The sequence below is a fragment of the Miscanthus floridulus genome, chromosome 17, assembly GCF_019320115.1.
Source record: "Miscanthus floridulus cultivar M001 chromosome 17, ASM1932011v1, whole genome shotgun sequence".
Lineage (NCBI taxonomy): Eukaryota > Viridiplantae > Streptophyta > Magnoliopsida > Poales > Poaceae > Miscanthus > Miscanthus floridulus.
The window spans coordinates 111,476,330-111,494,533 of NC_089596.1; the positions used below are offsets into that span (position 1 = coordinate 111,476,330).

General features: G+C 43.1%; 2 protein-coding genes across 3 annotated transcripts; one reads left to right on the forward strand and one right to left on the reverse strand.

The window, feature by feature from the left end:
• The first annotated feature begins 2,688 nt into the window (after positions 1-2,688).
• Positions 2,689-12,727, forward strand: LOC136516410 (casein kinase 1-like protein HD16). The gene is made up of 16 exons (XM_066509799.1): positions 2,689-3,090; positions 6,499-6,633; positions 6,711-6,784; positions 6,918-6,987; positions 9,240-9,295; positions 9,386-9,457; positions 9,548-9,642; positions 9,748-9,814; positions 9,923-10,052; positions 10,150-10,368; positions 10,538-10,680; positions 10,750-10,924; positions 11,338-11,428; positions 11,716-11,873; positions 12,070-12,258; positions 12,335-12,727. Exons 1-16 carry the CDS (start codon positions 3,001-3,003, stop codon positions 12,392-12,394), a joined length of 1,824 nt encoding a protein of 607 aa, XP_066365896.1. The 5' UTR covers positions 2,689-3,000; the 3' UTR covers positions 12,395-12,727.
• Positions 12,728-15,747: 3,020 nt separating this feature from the next.
• LOC136518123 (protein trichome birefringence-like) lies at positions 15,748-17,402 on the reverse strand. Of its 2 annotated transcripts, none has more exons than XM_066511786.1 (4): positions 16,688-17,402; positions 16,441-16,620; positions 16,199-16,357; positions 15,748-16,105 (listed from the first exon to the last, which is right to left on the reverse strand). In XM_066511786.1, exons 1-4 carry the CDS (start codon positions 16,777-16,779, stop codon positions 15,763-15,765), a joined length of 774 nt encoding a protein of 257 aa, XP_066367883.1. In that variant the 5' UTR covers positions 16,780-17,402; the 3' UTR covers positions 15,748-15,762. The 2 variants fall into 2 exon arrangements, with proteins under 2 accessions (XP_066367883.1, XP_066367884.1); XM_066511787.1 differs by having other exon boundaries at positions 16,441-16,634.
• Between the last annotated feature and the right edge of the window lie 802 nt (positions 17,403-18,204).

Below are 18,204 nucleotides of genomic sequence, written 5' to 3' on the forward strand. Positions count from 1 at the left end.
CTTGAACTCCTTCTTATTTTTATAAGCCTCATATTTATTTGTAATTTCAGATTGCGTTCATCCCGTTCTTGCTTGTGTTCTCGATTCGCTTGCAGGAAAGCCTTCTCGACGAGGTCAATCGTGTTCGCGTGGTTGATAACCAACGGAGCAGTGGTGTAACAGTTGTGGGGGCCCGAATCAGTCTTGGTTTGAAGCCTAGATCGTGAACGTCGAGTCTCCACCAATCGACGCTATCATACCTTTCGGAAGATTGGGCCTAATCTACATCACGTAGGACATAGAGACTTATTGCCACGGTCTCCGAAGTTCGACAAGGCTCCACCATAAGCGCTCGTTGAACCTCACAGCATTGCAATTGAGCCCACGATTGAAGCAAATAGATCCCCTGAATAACACCTACAAAAGAGAATTAGGTCGATAATTGTCAAAAACAACTTTATTCCTTGTTTTCCAGATTGACCATAAAATGGCCGCCACACCAATAAATAAGAGGGATTGAAAATTCTTATTTTTCCAAGAGTACCATACATTAAACAAGTTTTGGGCATTTTGAGATGGCTTAATTCCTAACACCATATGGACCGCTCTTTACAAAAACATGGCACAATTAAGAACCCTGCCAAACGCTTCCATTATTTTTGATTGTTTTGATCACCGCTTCAGAACTTTAAACTGGCACAATTAAGAATCGAAAAAATTCCCGCTATTGTAATCAAATCGATTAAAAATAGGGCATAAAATTATATATGCCTATTCGCCCAACTTTTATGAGTTCAGTCTCGTGGTGAGTGAGTGTTGCATGATAAAAAAATCATTAACATGAGATATATTTATATCTTTTATCTATACCTAATAATAAAGAGATAATTTTTTTCTTTTTTTTGGTTTGGCATTCTCTAACTAACTATGTGAATGTGAAAATTGTCTTTGTTGGCCCGTCTATAGCTCTTTTGATTTTTATATGATAGAGGTTTTGGATAGCTAAGAATCCAAATCCAAATAGATCTATGTGATTCCAAATAAGCTGAATATGAATTCTAATCTGTATCTAATACTCCCTCCGTTTCTTAATATAAGCCATATAGATTTCTAAAGAAAATTCCAAAATATAGGTACGTATTAGCTCCCACGCCGATTAGTTTGGAAACCTTCCCACCGTACATAGCACATGCCCCAACCAATTTCTTAGATTTAGGAAGCAATCTGATTGGGAGAGAGAAGATGACTTGATTTTTCTTTTTTTTTTCTCGGTCTCACATCCTTCTCCAAACCATACGTTAACATTAGTGCTAAAAATTATATGGCTTATATTAAGAAACGGAGGGAGTACTTTTTTAGTAAAAAATCTGTATCTAATAATTAATACTAAAGGGTGAAGCGTTTCCTCCCATCTACTTTTTTACCTCCCATAATAATACCGTTGCTTTTGGTCCGTTCTTTTAAAGCCACGCAGGGTGACCGAACCGACTCAGATTCTGTTTCTATCGTGTAAAAATCCTAAAGTTCAGGTAGAGAAAAAAAAAACATTTGTCCGTTAATTAACGAAGAAACGGGCTAAAACTCCACCGTCGTGTTCGACACGGTCACACATGGAAAATATAAAAAAACACATGTCTATAATTATATATGTCATTATATATATAGAAAAGGAAAGAGTAAAACTCCAGCTTATCCGACATATATAAGGAAAAAACAGAGTAAAAACTCAAAGTGAAAACACATGCGATGTATAGAGCTCAAATCCGGGCTACGTTTCTTCTTGCATCATTTTATTTAAGTTTTTTGTTTTGCTCTTTTTTCGGTGTCTTGCTTTTTTTTTTTGTCTCGGCAGTTTTGCTTCCCCATCGTCCCCATAATCCGCTAATCTGTTTCCATTAAGAGGGAGAAAAGGAACGAGGGAATATTTTAGGTTTTTGGAGATGTTCCAACCTTGGCTTTATACAACGTGAAAATAGAAGGTCGTTCACAGAGCCAAAGATGAGCTGAGATGGGATCACCCGGAATTTCCAGAGCAGCTGTGAAGGCGATTCAGGAAGCGACCGCACCCCTGACCTCAAACTTGATCACCAACTTCGGTGATGTGGATTTGCAACGCCGGCGGCCACTCCGGTCACGGCGCCCACGCCCCGTCTGCCAACTCCGGTCGGCACCGGCCACCGCAAAATTGACGGTTAGTTGCTCCTGCGTTGTTGACCACAGATTTTTTTTCCCCTAGGAACTAGGGCCGCTTAGGAACCCTAGGTCGACCACAGATTTTTTTCCCCTAGGGACTTTCAAGCCTGCACCCTGAAACTTGGGCGGAGGACCTGATAGAAGAGAGGACTGGGCCTGAGCGAAATTAGGTAACCGCAATGAGCCATGTGTCCCGTTGCAACACATGGGCATGTTTGCTAGTAACGCTAAATCCCACTACAATTCTATCTCGACACATGCAAGACATTTACATCAGCAGCCCATATGACACTTATCTATTCATGCAAGCAATCTATACCATCATGCCACATCTCTCACTAAAATTCACTTGTGATTCTTGTAGCAACGCGCAGGGTATGCTTCTAGTTTAACAGGATTTCCTGGGTTATCACAATCGGTTCTAAACATGGCTATAATAATAATTCTCTAGATGAAAATCGAAGCCGTAAACACTAGAGTACGTATCTCCGCAACAGAAGCGGAACTATGAGTTGGAGGAAGGAATCGTCCAGGGCAGGAGGCGAGGAGGGAGATCTCCGTCCAGGATCTTCCAGCCGCTCTCGTTTCCTCTGCTTTTGCTTTCCATTTTGTTCTCTCATCTCCTCGCCGTCGCCGACCAGGACACCGCCTCCTCCTCATCTCCCTCGCAGACTCGTCTTCGAGCCCTAGCCCTTGCTGCCTCGAGTCCGTCTCCCTGCGGGGAGCACCCATCGCCACCGCGGAAGCGAAAGCAGCGGTCGCCTCAAGGAGGAGACCCCCGCCGCTGGAGTAGAGACCGGGAAAGGGAGGGGCTCCCTCCGCGCCGGGATGGACGACGGCGATAGTGCCGTCCGGAGCGTCGACAAGGCCGTCGCCGCCCCGGGCGACGACGGCAGCGCGACACCGCTCCCTGAGACGGTCAGGATCTCTCGTCTCTTTCCTTAGCTCCCGCGTGTTCCGAAGTCGGGCGGCGTTTGGGGATTTGCACCCACTTTTAGACGCTGGTATCAAATGGCTCCCGTCGGATGAATTCGATCGACTTGGTATGCTGGCATGGATAGGTCGCATAGGTGTTCTTGATGGAAGTTTCTGGTTTAATTGCTAGCTAAGGGCTTGATTATAGATGAATTTGGTTTCTTAGGGTTGCCACCTCATTGCCAGAGCGTTAGGAACTGCTCTAGTGTGGAATGTGACTTCACTTGACGTGCTATTTTGGGAAATATGAAGTTTATTTTTTTTAAACGAGAAATACTCTGCTTATATAAGGTCTGTTTCACCAGTCTGGTCCTCTGGGGATACCAGAACGCTAGAGGAGTTCCTAAACAAACAGACATAACAAATAATATTCCTCGCCAGCTTACTAGAACAAAAGCGGCCTAAATTTTGCCAACATCTGAAGACAACAGCTTGGTGTGCTACAATGCCAGTTCAGCATCTTTTCCGTCATATGTTCTTGCTTTTTTCCTTTTTACATCACTTGGTTTGTTGGTGAAGTGATGTTCTATCGCCATCCTGTTTCTGTTAGTCCAAAGCGCCCATGCTAAACCTGCAAACACAAATAAACCTAACTGTTAAGGGACTCTGAATCTGTTATTGAGCCACCTCTCCCATAAGTCAGCTCGTGATGTCGGGAAGCCATTCCAATCAAACACCTCTCGCATGCCACACCATAGCATCTGTTCTATAGAGCATCAAAGAAAATATGATCAATTGTCCCTTCCTCTCTCCACATGAACTACAGTTACTTTTACCTTTCCAACCCCTTCTCTTCAGTTCCACTCCGGATTGCAGTTTGTTGTGTAACATCTGCCAAAGGAACACTCTAACTTTCATTGGAATCTTGCATTTCCAGAGCATCTTTGCTTGAAGATCTACTCCCCCATGAGTTAAGAAATTGTATAAGGACATAGTTGTATAAGATTAAATTTATCTGAGGCCCACTCTGCATCTTGCTGCCCTTCAGCTGGATGGGCGTACCCAGTGCAGAGAGCTCCCGCTCTGTGCGGGGTCTGGGGAAAGGTGTCAGTGGCAAGCCTTACCCTCGCTTGTGCAATGCGAGGAGACCGCGACTCGAACCCAGGACCTTCCGGTCACAGGCGGTAAGACTCTACCGCTTGCACCAGGCCCGCCCTTCGCCCTTCAGCTGGATGAATGTTACTAATTGTCTCTGCCAATGTTTTGAAAAACGTTGTGCGTTGGGCGTGCGCTAGCCTAAAGTTTAGAGTTTAGGAAGTTTAAACGAGATTAAACGTGATTAAACGTTTTTGTTTTTTTTATAATTTTTGTGATACTGAGAGCAAAGTCAGTACTAATAACACAACTTGAAGTAATAACAGTGATCATACCTCTTGCTGCACACTTGTTTTCGACATGAGTTCCTTTCCTCCTTGGTTTCTTGCATTGAACAGCAGCTAACAATCAAAGAGAGACAATTTAATAATCTGGAAACAGAAAATTCAAATAATAGGTAAAGAATAGAAACTCATCTATGAGGGTAGCAGCACAAGGCAAAATTGATCTAGCAAACAACAGGGCAGCAGCACAAGAACAGGGCAGCAGCACAAGGCATCAATTCTGGTCAATATTGTACATGACTCCATGTACATCCAAGCTTCCAAACAACAGGGCGCGTTTTTTGACCGATTACGCGCGATTAATCTCTGCCACGCGATTAAACGAGCGCCTAATCACGCACAACGTTTAATTCAACGTTTACCCCCTAAACGCAACGCTGGGCCAACGTTCAGCGTTTAAACGTGATTAAACGACGTTTAATGACGTTTTTCAAAACATTGGTCTCTGCATCTTGCTGCCCTTCAGCTGGATGAATGTTACTAATTGTCTCCCATAGGTCCTCCCACTGATTTATCTCAGCAATGATTAGACCCCTTCTATATTGTATTTGCCAGTCAGCATTGTTGAAAGCCTCTGCTACTGTAATATTTGATATTGAGCAAATATTTAAAATATCAGGGAATTGAATTTTCAGTGCAGTTTCACCGATCCAAGCGTTGTTCCAAAAAGAAGTCATGGCTCCATCTCCAATTCTGACTTTATGTAGCCCCTAGAAATAGGAGGCTCATGTCATGCCATGTGTCAATTAGGTGCAGTTTTCATTGGTCTATTTTTTTTGTGTGTGGCATGAACTTGATGAGTGAAAGAAAAATCCACTTCCATATTTTCTAATACGTAGTTGCGGTATAATGTTGTATTTGACATATGCCGAAATGGAGCCAATTGAGGCGAGCATAGTTGTTTGTAAATTGAAAGGGATGTTCTGTAAGGGGGCAAAATATCTAGTGATGCTGTTATGTTTAGATTGGCATCCATTTATGGCATTTGTTTTTCAAATTATCAGATTACTATGTTTTTCAATATGAGTAATGTCAGCACATCTTGTAGTACCATATTAATCATACTCAAATTCCAGATGACTCTTTTTGCTGTTGCTTAAAGCCTCAGAAAGGAAACACATGAATGCCTGCATGTTGCAAAGTTTTATTTGTTATATGAGCCTCATATATTGCCTGTAGCACTCTAGAAAGGATCAATTTTGTGTAATGAAAATGTTGAACACATGTTGGAACATAGAGAAATAGATGCATAGTATATATCCATATCCAACTCAATACTCTCCTTGGTAATTATTGAATATTGAAGTTATTAAACATGATGACTGCTGTGTAAGGCTTTAAGGACAGGTTCTGTCATAACTTTTGGAAATTACTACTTATGCAACAATTTAAGTGAAAGTTCTGACAACTGAGTTCCTCAAAGTAAAAAACTTGAAAAAAAAATGGATAGACACAATTTACGTAAAAGTTTTGACCAGTCTGAGTTCCTCGAGGTTAAAAACTTCAAATTATGGATATTATTTGTTCCGATTAGGGATGAGAGTTTCCTAGTCCAGCTGCTGAAAGTTCCAGCATTTTTTAATAATATCTTATATTTGATTGCCTTTACCCTATTTCTCTGTTTTCTTGCAACTGCTTTTGTTGTGTTGTGACTAAACCCTAATAAGCATAAGTGCATCTGGAAAAATGATATATTTAAACAATGCGAGAACCTTGCACTTTTGGCATGTCAGATCTTTCTTTGTCTACTACTCTACTTGTAAGAGGGCCTATGGCTGTATTACACATTGACTTGTCATTATTCACTCCTTGCAAGTGGTTGGTGTATAGATCTCATTTGTGCCTTTTGCAGTAACAAGGTTAGATTAACATTCAAGATAGGCTGTAGGCATATAGCATGGGAAATTCAGAACCATGTATGTTGTGTTTGACTATGGTGGCATGCTCATCATTTCCTTATGTGCTGGAACAGGTTCAAATTGGCAATTCGCCTACTTACAGACTTGACAGAAAGCTTGGAAAGGGAGGATTTGGGCAAGTATATGTTGGTCGCCGTATTTCCTCTCCTAGTGTTAGTGACAGGACACCTGGTGCAAATGCTTTAGAGGTCTTTATGCCTTCTCTGGAATTTTTAATTGTAATTCATTGTAGCTGCATTAGCATAAACTTTTTTCTTCATAATAGGTTGCAATCAAATTTGAACATCGAACCAGCAAAGGTTGCAACTATGGTGCTCCTTATGAGTGGCAAGTTTACAAGTAAGTGACCAATTTGTCCTTCTTGCACTGATTTCTACAAAAAAATTCTTTGGCCTTGTTTTTCCATTTATTGTATGTTCCAACTGGAATTACATCTTAACTTTTGTGTTTATATAAAACATCCATCCTGCAGCACTCTTAGCGGAATTCATGGCGTACCAAGAGTACACTACAAAGGGAAGCAGGGAGAGTATTATATCATGGTAATGAAGCAGGCAACACTATTGTATATTGACCATGCACACACATTCTTGCTACTACTTTTCAATATTTCCTGGTTTCACGCGGCACCTCGTCTAAGCCATTATCTTTTAAAATTTTCCTGTCTAAGCCACCATTATTTAAAATTTTCCTTTCATTAAGGGCCTGTTTGGTTGCCTGCACTAGTCTATATTTAGGCTTGTCCAGTGCAGTTTGTCTATGTTCGGTTGCCCGCAGAAGCTCTTATGCATGCTTGCACAGTGCTCAAAGTAGGTCCAATATTAGGTCGTATCAGGCAATGAAATTTTGCACAAGGTGATTGGGCCACAAAAATGAAATATTCTCACCTCCCCTCTCTACTAGAAACATAAGACACCTTCTAGAACGTGGATGTGGCTACAAGCTACATGCTACACAATGTAAGCAACCAATGCCTGTGCAGAACTACCAAATACAAAGACATTGCACATGTTTATACTGGCTGGGTTGTGCTACATAAGGTCTAATGCATGCTAAGGCTAATGTAAGCAACCAATCACACCCTAAAGCTCCCACACACAGGTGGGGTCTAGGGATGTGAATTTCTAGACAGCCTTACCATTGTAAAATTCTGAAATGAGGCTGGTCCAAACCTCAGGACCTCAAGGGCACAAGTGGAGACACTCTACCACTGTGCCAGGTCTGTCCTCCTTTTATTAAAGTTAAATCTGATTAATTCTTGTCTTGCTGTTGCTTCACTGCTTCAGTTTTCCCAAACATTTACTATAATCAAAACTGGCACTGGCATTAATTCATTATGCGTTCAGGTAAGGTATAGTCACTACTCTGCACCATTATAAATATAATGAATTGGTGTCTTGATCATTTAAACTAGAGACCCATTTTTTTCCTCCTCAGAAGGTATGCACCTCATGATTGATGAGGTGACATAGGCATACAAAGTCAATAATTAGTGATTTTCTTTTCCTTTTTGGGCACTGGTGGGCCTATGGAAAGAAAAGCTTTACCCTTTAGCACTGCCTGTTCAAAACTAGAATAATAGTTTTCTTCCAGTGAAAACCAATCAGTTACTTAGTATTCTATACAATATTTTTATGTTAAGATTGCTTATAGACTAATAATTCTCAAATTACTTTCACAATATTTAGCTGGTGACTGTCTTTGCTTGATACTACCTAGCATGCTGCATCTCTGACTCCGCTCAATTGTATGTCAAATAAATAGTTGTATTGACTATTTTTTTGAATAAAATAATAATTGAGTTTCACCTGACCACATCCAGACTACCTGACTCATTCCACCTCCTTCCGCTTGTGTTTTTTCCATCTTGGTCACCAAAAGTTACACATCTGATTCAATCAAGTATGGCTTTCACACATCACACTACATTAGCTAAGTTCGTGCATATATATCAGAGAAAAAAAGGAAAATGTATGAGATGGGGACCACTATTGTACTCAGATAGTCAGCTGCACACTGTATCTCAACAGCTCAATCTAAGCACCGCTTGCAACCCACTTGTGCCTAATAACATGATGAGTTTGTCCCCTAGTGGCTGGTGGTGGACGGCATGGGTGCCCTCAGCTTGACTAGTTTACGAGAGAATTAAACAACAGAGGTGGTTTCTGTTGCCTCTACCACTGTTGCAACTGCTTTTGAAGCTTGCCATTGGCACCATCCATTTCCACTGTGCCACCATAGCTACTGATTATAGCTTCAAGATGGGTGCAGTAGTCAGCAGCAGAAGCTGCCATGAGTAGGAGAGAGGAGTTATGAGAGGGAGAGTAGAGAGAACGAAGCAACAGGTGATAGTGGATGGTTTGGAGATGGTTGTCTGGTAGTTTTAAGGGACAGGAATACAGGTAATCCAAACTGCCAAGCTTCCAAAATAGACTGTGTTGTTCAAAATAAGTAATCCTAACTTGCAATGTGTAACAACAAATGTGTTGCCCAGTAAACTTTTCTATCTTGTATCACAAACCAGTGCAGTGTTCACTAGGACTACTTGTCCATTTTTATTTGCGCAAGCAAGCGTGATAGCTTGGTTCTTTTGTTTTTGCATTTAGCACATCTTATTTAGTTGCATGAGGTAACTTTTAATCAATTTCAGTGCCAATGCATTACAATATTTTTAGCTTATTTGATTCATGATCAGTCATGGCTGGAAAATATTTGAAGGCTTGGTTACTTCATTACCTAAAGAACCCTGTTTGCTGGTGGCATATGTTTCTCATGCAAGGTAACTTCTATGCAGATTATGGACATGTTGGGGCCAAGCCTGTGGGATGTTTGGAATAATAACTCTCACTCGTAAGTACCTAATGCAGTACCAATTTTTTCTTTAACGTTCTTGTCTGGTTTTCTGAGTTCCTTAATTGATTCAATTTGTTCCGTTTACAGTATGTCTGTTGAAATGGTGGCTTGCATTGCTATAGAAGCAATTTCCATACTGGAGAAGATGCACTCAAAAGGGTATCTGATGTAGTTTTGTCAAAGGATACTAATATATTTTGTATACTGTGTATACAATAATAGCTAAAAAAAATCTCTTGTTTATGACAGGTACGTCCATGGAGATGTAAAACCTGAAAACTTTTTGCTTGGACCTCCAGGCACCATAGAAGAGAAGAAACTTTTTCTTGTTGACCTTGGTTTAGGTATTTTTGTTTTATCAGTTTAGGGAACATTCTGGTGACACATTGGGTCCAGTGGGCCTTCAAATATGCATGTTAGTCTGACATAACATTGATTTGTCAACACAGCTACCAGATGGAAAGACACTGGTACAGGAGAGCATGTTGAATATGATCAGAGGCCTGATGTCTTCAGGTTTGCAATAGAAATACTTCACTAGGTTCTATCTTCCATGGCTTTATTCCCCCCTACTTCTATGCTTACATTTTTTTTTTTGTCATACATCACTGTTTAATGGAACAGAGGAACTGTTCGGTATGCTAGTGTGCATGCTCATTTGGGGAGAACTGGAAGCAGGAGGGATGACCTGGAATCTCTTGCCTACACACTTGTATTTCTTCTGCGTGGTCGCCTTCCTTGGCAAGGATACCAGGTGAAGTTTGTTACAACTTTGAAATTTTCTTAATTATTACTGACATGCTTTTCTTTTGTTTTTCCCCTTACTCAATTTTTCTGCAAAATGATTTTAGGGGGAGAATAAAGGTTTCCTTGTCTGCAAGAAAAAGATGGCAACTTCTCCGGAATCTTTGTGTTGCTTTTGCCCACAACCTTTCCGACAATTTATTGAGTATGTTGTGAACTTAAAGTTCGATGAAGAACCAAACTATGCAAAGTGCATTTCTCTTTTTGATGGCATTGTTGGTCCAAACCCAGACATAAGGCCAATCAATACAGATGGTGCTCAGAAGGTATTGTTCTATCCAACCTTGTTGCTCCTTGTACTTGCTAACTAAAGATTGCTTCCAGCCATTGCTTTTGTACTAAGGCTTCTCGGCCATTGGTTGTTTGGTACCAGTACACTTCTACATACAATGATTTGTATAGATGCTAATATATTCTTTTATGAATTTCTACCAGCTTATATTTCAAGTAGGCCAGAAGAGAGGTCGCCTTATGATGGAGGAAGATGATGATGAGCAGCCCAAAAAGAAGATTAGGATGGGAATGCCTGCGACCCAATGGATTAGTGTTTACAATGCCAGGCGGCCTATGAAACAGAGGTACGAACTGCATAGGTGTATGCTTTAGTTAGAAAGAAAATACTTCACTCTAATCATGATTCTTTGCAGGTATCACTACAATGTTGCAGAGGGCAGGTTAGCTCAGCACATTTCAAAGGGAAATGAAGATGGCTTGTTTATAAGCTCTGTCGCCTCTTGTTCTAATCTGTGGGCTTTGATAATGGATGCTGGCACTGGATTTACTTCTCAAGTGTATGAACTTTCTCCATATTTTCTTCACAAGGTAAGCTATTAATTGCTGCCCCATTTTTGGTGTTCTAGCAATCTCATATCACTTTATTTTATTTGCTGTACTCCCTCCGTTTCAAATTCTAGTTCACTTTGGCTTTGTCCTAATTCAAACCCCTCTTAACTTTGACAAATTTTATAGCATAATGTACCAACATCGAATTAGTTTCACTATTAAATTCTTTCTCCATGAAATATGACTTATGTCTTGATAGTGCATTTATTTGAACTTGTAGATGTTAATATTTTTTTCTAAAACTTGGTCGAAATTAGCTAAGTTGGACTTAGGAGAAAACCCAAGTGTACTAGAATTTGGAACGGAGGGATTAGCATTTAAAACTTGATATTAAGCTGGTCTGCTCTTTTCTTTTTTGCAATTGATTTTGATACAGCGTGTGTTGCTTTCAGGAATGGATAATGGAGCAATGGGAGAAGAACTTCTATATCACTGCGCTAGCAGGGGCAAACAATGGCAGTTCACTGGTGGTCATGTCGAGAGGTAATACAATTGGTGCCTGGGCTCCGTAAAAATACTCCCTGTTAAACTTGTGTAATACAAAGATCTACATTTTCGTGTCCGCCTATAGTATAAAGTTGTGTAATATGAAGTTCTACTTTTTGTTTCCACCATGTTAGTGAGATATACCAGACTAGTTTAACCTTGCATAGAAGTGCATATGTTCTTTGTCAAGCTGTGACTGCAAGCTTTTAGCTGGAGGCTGTGACAGTTTATGGTATTACACCTGTGTATACACTGTAGATTGGAATTGACTTTGTCCTCTCCAGGAACACAATATGCCCAGCAGTCCTACAAAGTAAGCGACTCATTCCCTTTCAAGTGGATAAACAAAAAGTGGAAGGAGGGTTTTTATGTTACTGCTATGGCCACAGCAGGAAGTCGGTGGGCAGTGGTCATGTCCCGGAATTCTGGCTTTTCGGCACAGGTATGTCGATGTGCTCATGTCTAGTATGTGTAAGAGTTAAAGACTGGCCTTTTGCTTTGAATTGTCTACTATCCTGGAAAAAAACATACCTGACATGCCTCGTTATTGCTGAATCTCAAGACAGCTTCAAGAAAAGCATAGGCTGAAAAACTACATTGTTAAACTTGGTGCTTATTTTTAATATTTTTGGTTTTAGGTTGTGGAGCTTGACTTCTTGTATCCAAGTGAGGGTATCCATCGACGCTGGGAAAATGGATTTCGCATCACGTCTACTGCAGCTACATGGGATCAGGCAGCGTTTATCTTGAGCATCCCCAAAAGGAAACCTGCTGATGAAACACAGGAAACCCTAAGAACGTCTGCTTTCCCCAGCCAGCATGTGAAGGTGATTTGATATTCTTTCCCTTTTCTCTAACCTCAGATTGAACATCCATTTACACATACTAATGATCTGTTTACAGGACAAATGGGCGAAAAATCTCTACTTAGCTTCCATTTGCTATGGAAGAACAGTGTCATGAGGTCTGCCCTGTTTGGCTGGTGTACACTGTAGAGTTTATTTATATGGACTACTGAATTATTAGATTTGGAATTTTGAACGGTGACAATATTTCTAATTTGCCCACCTATAATTAACCAATCTGATAGATGAGGAAGCCTGCCTCTGTTCAGTTGATAGTTGCCCTAGCTGCCTAGCATGGTTGTAAAAAAAATATATCTTGTGGTGTTTGGGTGTTGTACTTGCTTGTTCATAGATTGTTAAAATCATTGTGCTGTAATTTGTAAACTTGATTATCTATCATGCATATAGTTTTAAATTGATATTTAACCCTGAAGGCTAAGATGTATCTGCATCTTGTTCTGTTGCCATTTAAGCTTTACAATTGGATCTCACGCAACATGTATAGGGCTCTGTCTGTTTGTTAGACCCATCCTTGCATTGGATAATTTGGGTATCTGTGCTGCATAAATCTATCATGTGATTGTTTTCATTTCATATATGTGGATAAATCTATCATGTGATTGTTTTCATTTCATGTGATTCTTTTCAGCGGTTCAGTATTGTATAATGTCAGTATTAGTGTTGCTCTTTACTCGTTTTTACTGTGTATTTGAGCTCCTTTTCCATTGGCAATCCTGTCTGTGAAGGTCCGAGTGAGGATTCTATTTTCTGTTAGCTCACCTGATCTTTACCTACATTGCCAGTATTTGTTTTTTTTTTTTGGTCTATTGCTTCAAGAAGGAAGTGTTTATGTCACAAAGAATTCATTGTTCAGTTTGGTTTGATGTCCAATCTTGTTAATCAGAACAAGAATGATGCAGTAGCTTCTATTGCTACTCTGCTGTGCAAGTTAATTTCTGTTGGTGTGAATTGCTATGGGAGTTTCGAAGGGAGGATGCACTAACCGCTGTTGCTACTCTGCTCTAACTCAAAAGACTCTGTTTTGAGCTAGTGTGGAGGATAATTCTGTTCACAAACTGAATACTCTATTGTAAAACTGTGCGAGTTGATGCAGTTGCATCTGTGATTAATATTGGTTTTCTAGTTACATCTGTTATCAATGTTGGTTTTCCAAAGGAAACAGTAGAGCGAGCATTGAAGATAAGACTTCTTATAGCAGACGATGAGCTTCTCTCTCTTCCATGTTTGTTTTTCATTGCAACCCGATATTATAATGCATCATGACTATTGCCAGGCTCATGATTATCAGTGAGAGTTGCTACTTGATGAGAAAACCTTTGGCGATCACTATCAGAACCTACATTTTTGGTTTGCCCATGTATATTGTCTACATGTATTGTATAAATCTACCTTAGAGTGTCTAGTGCTCATTTGAATCTATCTGATTCCGATCTCCTTGAACAGTTACAAGAAAATATTGACCTAAGAAACTATATGGCGGCCCATAGTTTTTTGTGGATAAGTCAGGGTGCATTACTGTCTGCATTTATATAAGATTGTTGTGTCTGCATTCCGTACTAGGAACAGCAAAATCATTACCAATGAAATTGTGTTTTGAGAGAACACGTGACCCCTTGCCAAATGATTATGGGATTGAAAGTCAGAACCAGAAACATTTTCCAGGTTCTAGAATTCAAAAAACAGAAAGATCAGTTTTCATCGAGAATCAGTTTTTCTCTCTTTAGAACGTGGGAACTTTTTTTATGTTTCATGTGATCTAAAATAAACTGATATCTGCAAATTTCCAAACAATTCCTATGAAATTTTTACATTACAAAGGGTTCCTAAAATTTTGATGTACCGACCGCACATTTAAAGTGTGTTTGGTTTCCTGGCTTACTTTTAGTCTAGCTAGAATCAAGCCTGGACAGCTTAGCGAGCCAATCTGGTTGTCTGGTTTGTATTCAATAGAATTACCTCTCTCTAACCTGGTAACCTTACCCCCTCTCAGTCATTTCGTCGAACACTTGGTATGCATCCCCATAGAATGGCTGCCACAGCGTGGCGGACGAGCTCGCCGCCGGTGCCGTGCACACCACCCTACCGTGTCACAGCCCCCTGCCGCGCTACTCCGCGGCCATCCTCGCGAGCATGGCAGGAGTGGGACGAGCTCGCTATTGCGCCGCCCGCCCGCCCACGCGAGTGCGCCGCCGTGCGTCCCGACCGCGCGAGTACGCTGGCCGCTCGCCCGCCCGCGTGATTGCGCCACCGCGAGTCCGGCCCGCGCGCGTGCGTCAGTGTGGAGCAGAGCTCGCTGGCGCATCCAAGCCACGGCACTGAGCTTCAAGACGAGCTCGCAACCAGCAGTGGACCTCAACAAGCACGTGGTGCTCCACTGCAGGACGAAATCCAACACCGCGGCGCTCCACCACATCGCAGCCCGCCGTCGCGCTCGTGCGCTCTCCACTGTGGCATTGTCCCCTTCCTCACAAAGCATCGGCCTTTCCGAGCGGACGCGAGCCGCCCACCACACGACCTCAGGTGCCTCTTTGCGTGCTCCCGCTGCTCCTTGCACAATGGCCACCGCCTGCTGCCTCGCCCCGTTACCCCGCGGCCGCGCCTCTGCCGGCATCGTGGCCGTCGCCCCGTGCGGTGAGATCGAACACCTTCGCCGCCTGTCTCGCTGCAATCCCACTCGGTCATCACTCGTCAGGCTCCAAGATCCCGAGAGGCGTTGCTGTCAGGGCGGTGGTCGAGGTCGCGAGGTGAGGGCTCCGGACTGCCGGAGAGAGGGCCGCGGAGACGGCGAGGGGAGAGGGGGCGGCGCCGGCGGCGGCTCGGGGCTGGGCGCGCTCGAGGTTTGCGGTGACGACTCCCCATTCGGGCTTAGCCAACCCTGACTCCAAAGAACGGCCAGCTCCGGCGTTTATCTGGGCTGGTTGGTGGCTCCCTGCAGCCCAGCCCGTTGTATTTGTCTTATAAGCGAGGATTTATTATGATTTATTAGCTAATAAATAGTATTTTTATATTAAATTAGTTAATAGTACTTTTAGTCATGACTTATAAGTCAGACCAGCCTAAAAGAACATGTTGGTTGTATTTGGCTTATAAGCCATAGTTTATCAACTAACAAACAATATTTTTTTTTGGGGCTCTTGCGTTTGTACCCTTGTTTTGTATCAAAATTGTGATTTTGCCCCTATTTTTTTGACTTTGTGAATTTACCCCTACTGTGCCATTCACGAAGCATCAGTTTGCCCCTGCTCCGTCATCCACCCCTAACGGTGTTAAACTTTATATAAAAGACATGAATGCCCATACGATTTTGCCCCTTATTTTTATGCCTAATTGTGATTTTGCCCTTGTCTGGCCAAGGCTCGGTTCCTCGGTCTCATGCCGACCTTACTTTCATCACCGTGTTGACTATTATCCTAGAAAACAACAGATCATATATAGGTACACAGCAAAAAAAAACAGTAGTTGCCTTTATTGTTGGCGCATTTGATGCTGCCTGATCAAAAGTTGAGCATAAACCAGTTCATTCCAGGAATCTGGTACTCCAGGAAGGCACCAGTGGCTGCAGTCCTGATATCTTTCCGGCGATCTCCTCTCCTCATCAGTAAGGTTCTGCTTGCGGTAGATGGAAGGGTGTGCATCCTTTCTGTAGTCAGTCATTCTCGTTATGTTCAAATAAACAACAGGAGTTTTCATCTTGTGGATCACATCTTCCAGAATGCTCATCTTTGGTGGGTAGGTTGAAAGGTACTGTTCATTGGTTATTGGTTCGCTCTCCTTGTCACAGCTACCGCCTGAATTCCATTGGCCGCCACTGCATAGTGGAGATGCACAGCAAAATATTTGTTCAGTTGACCAAGATCAAATATATCATGTGGTAATTTGCAATATAAAAGGTGATGCACACCTAAAATGAGATGCTGAGTAGCCTCTGAATAACACAACAGTTTTTCTGGGGTTAACATTGGCATCAATCCACTTGGACCAGGTGAGAAGGGCTTTATGAAAGGCATCCATGACATTTAGCTCATTATACACATGGTTACCTTCCTGATAGTAGTCCTTCCTGTGGCACATTAAATCTGTCATCAGTGTTTAAGCAATAATGAAGTCGAGATTCTTGTTCAACCAAAGAACAAGGTGAGTTACCCAAGAGCAATTTTCTCATGTGTCCACCAATGCCCAGTATTGAAAATGAGAAAGTCTGCATCCTTGTACTTCAATGATGATTGCTCGACCAGATCAAGCCTGAGAGTTTCCTTTTTCTTTCCATTGCTCACTTGCATCTCCCATTCCTGGACTAGGAATGGGGAGCGAAAGAACTCCACGCTGCAGTTATAATCCTGAATGACACGAGTGGAAAAGAAAATTAGGCAACAATACTAAATAGTTCAACCTTCGAAGGAGCCGACGATGGTGACCCTCCAGGCAGTGTTCTCTGGCTCCGCCGCATCGAATCCTGCAGCAAGGTCGCTCGCCCGGGGACATCTCAGCGCGGAGAAGAGAATGCGCCGAGGGTCAGGGAGCCTCAGCCGGTGCTAGCGGCTCTTCGTGTGCGAGGACAGCCGCGCGACGATGGCGGAGCAATCGGCGGCCGTCGGCAAGGCAGTCGAGCCCCACCGGAGCTGCGCCCGGCACCCGCCGCCGCGCTCCGTAGCGCCGCACGCCCCGCCGCCGCTCTCCGGAGCCGCGTCCTCCGGGGTCGCGCCTAGCCGTGGCCGCGCCGGCTGGGACAGCACCCGCTGGGGCCGCGCCCAGCACCGGCCGCCGCGCTCCGGAGCCCCGGCCGCCCCACAGCTCTCCGGCAACCGCACCGCCGCAGGGAGCCGCCTCCGCCCAGCGATGTCGGGACGTGCGTTCGGACGCCACCGGAGCCCCGCGGCAGGGAGCCGCCGCCGCCCAGCGTGCGCACACCGAGACCCGCGGGGGGGCGCTGCGACCTCCCCGCGGCCGCCTGGAGGAAGCCCGCGCCCCGCCGATGCAGCCGCCGCGCCCAGGAGGCAGCCGCGCCCCGCGCCCTAGAGGCAGCCCCGCCCCGCTGGTTCTTCCGCCGCTGCCGCCGCTGGAAGCCCGCGACCGGATGCAGCCGCGTAGGAGACTTGGGATGAGGCTACCCGTGCTTCTGTTTGGGACGAGGCGATAAGGATAGAGGGCAGTGTGGTCATTTCGCCTTTGCTTTTTAGATTTATAATTTTTTTAATTCGTTTAATCCATGTCCATCTAACGGATGTCTAAAGCAGGGGCAAACGGACCCTTCATTTCAAAATAGCAGGGGTAAAAATGCAAAGTTGAAAAAGCAGGGGCAAAATCACAATTAGACTACTGGAGAAGGGCAAGAACACCATTCTCCCTTTTTTTTTCATACCAAACCAGTCAAGAGTACTTTTAGCCATGACTTATAAGCCAAACCAGTCCAAACAAACAGGACACTAGCTTCGGCCTCCAAACAGGCATCCAAATAGCCCAAAGGTGGTTTCCTAGAGCCTGATTGGAGAACCAAACAGGCCATTAAAGTATGTAGTGGATGCTAGATCTGACTTATAAGGGTTTGTTCGCTTGAACTTATTAGCCGTATTATTAGCTAAAATCTACAGTATTTTTTTTCTCACAACAGAACAGCTGCAGCCGGCTTTAATGCCAGCCGAACAGACCCTAAATTTCAAGTCATTCCAACTTTCTTGAGAATCACAAGCATCTCAAGTTTGATCAAATTTATGTAATAAAATAATACTCCCTCCGTTCCTTAATATAAGCCAAATAGATTTATAAAGAAAATTCTAAAATATAGGTACATATCAGCTCTCACGCCGATTAGTTTGGAAAACTTCCCACCGTACATAGCACATGCCCTAACCAATCCATTAGATTTAGGAAGCAATCTGATTGGGAGAGAGAAGATGGCCATATTTTCCT

Coding starts and splice junctions, on each gene's coding strand:
- LOC136518123 (XM_066511786.1), bottom strand. CDS start 16,779: ATGTCCCCGGGCGAGCGACCTTGCTGCAGGATTCGATGCGGCGGAGCC. Junction 16,621..16,687: donor CATCGTCGGCTCCTTCGAAG/GTTGAACTATTT, acceptor TTATAACTGCAG/CGTGGAGTTCTTTCGCTCCC. Junction 16,106..16,198: donor TACTCAGCATCTCATTTTAG/GTGTGCATCACC, acceptor TCCACTATGCAG/TGGCGGCCAATGGAATTCAG.
- LOC136516410 (XM_066509799.1), top strand. CDS start 3,001: ATGGACGACGGCGATAGTGCCGTCCGGAGCGTCGACAAGGCCGTCGCC. Junction 9,296..9,385: donor TGGAATAATAACTCTCACTC/GTAAGTACCTAA, acceptor TTCCGTTTACAG/TATGTCTGTTGAAATGGTGG. Junction 11,429..11,715: donor ACTGGTGGTCATGTCGAGAG/GTAATACAATTG, acceptor TGTCCTCTCCAG/GAACACAATATGCCCAGCAG.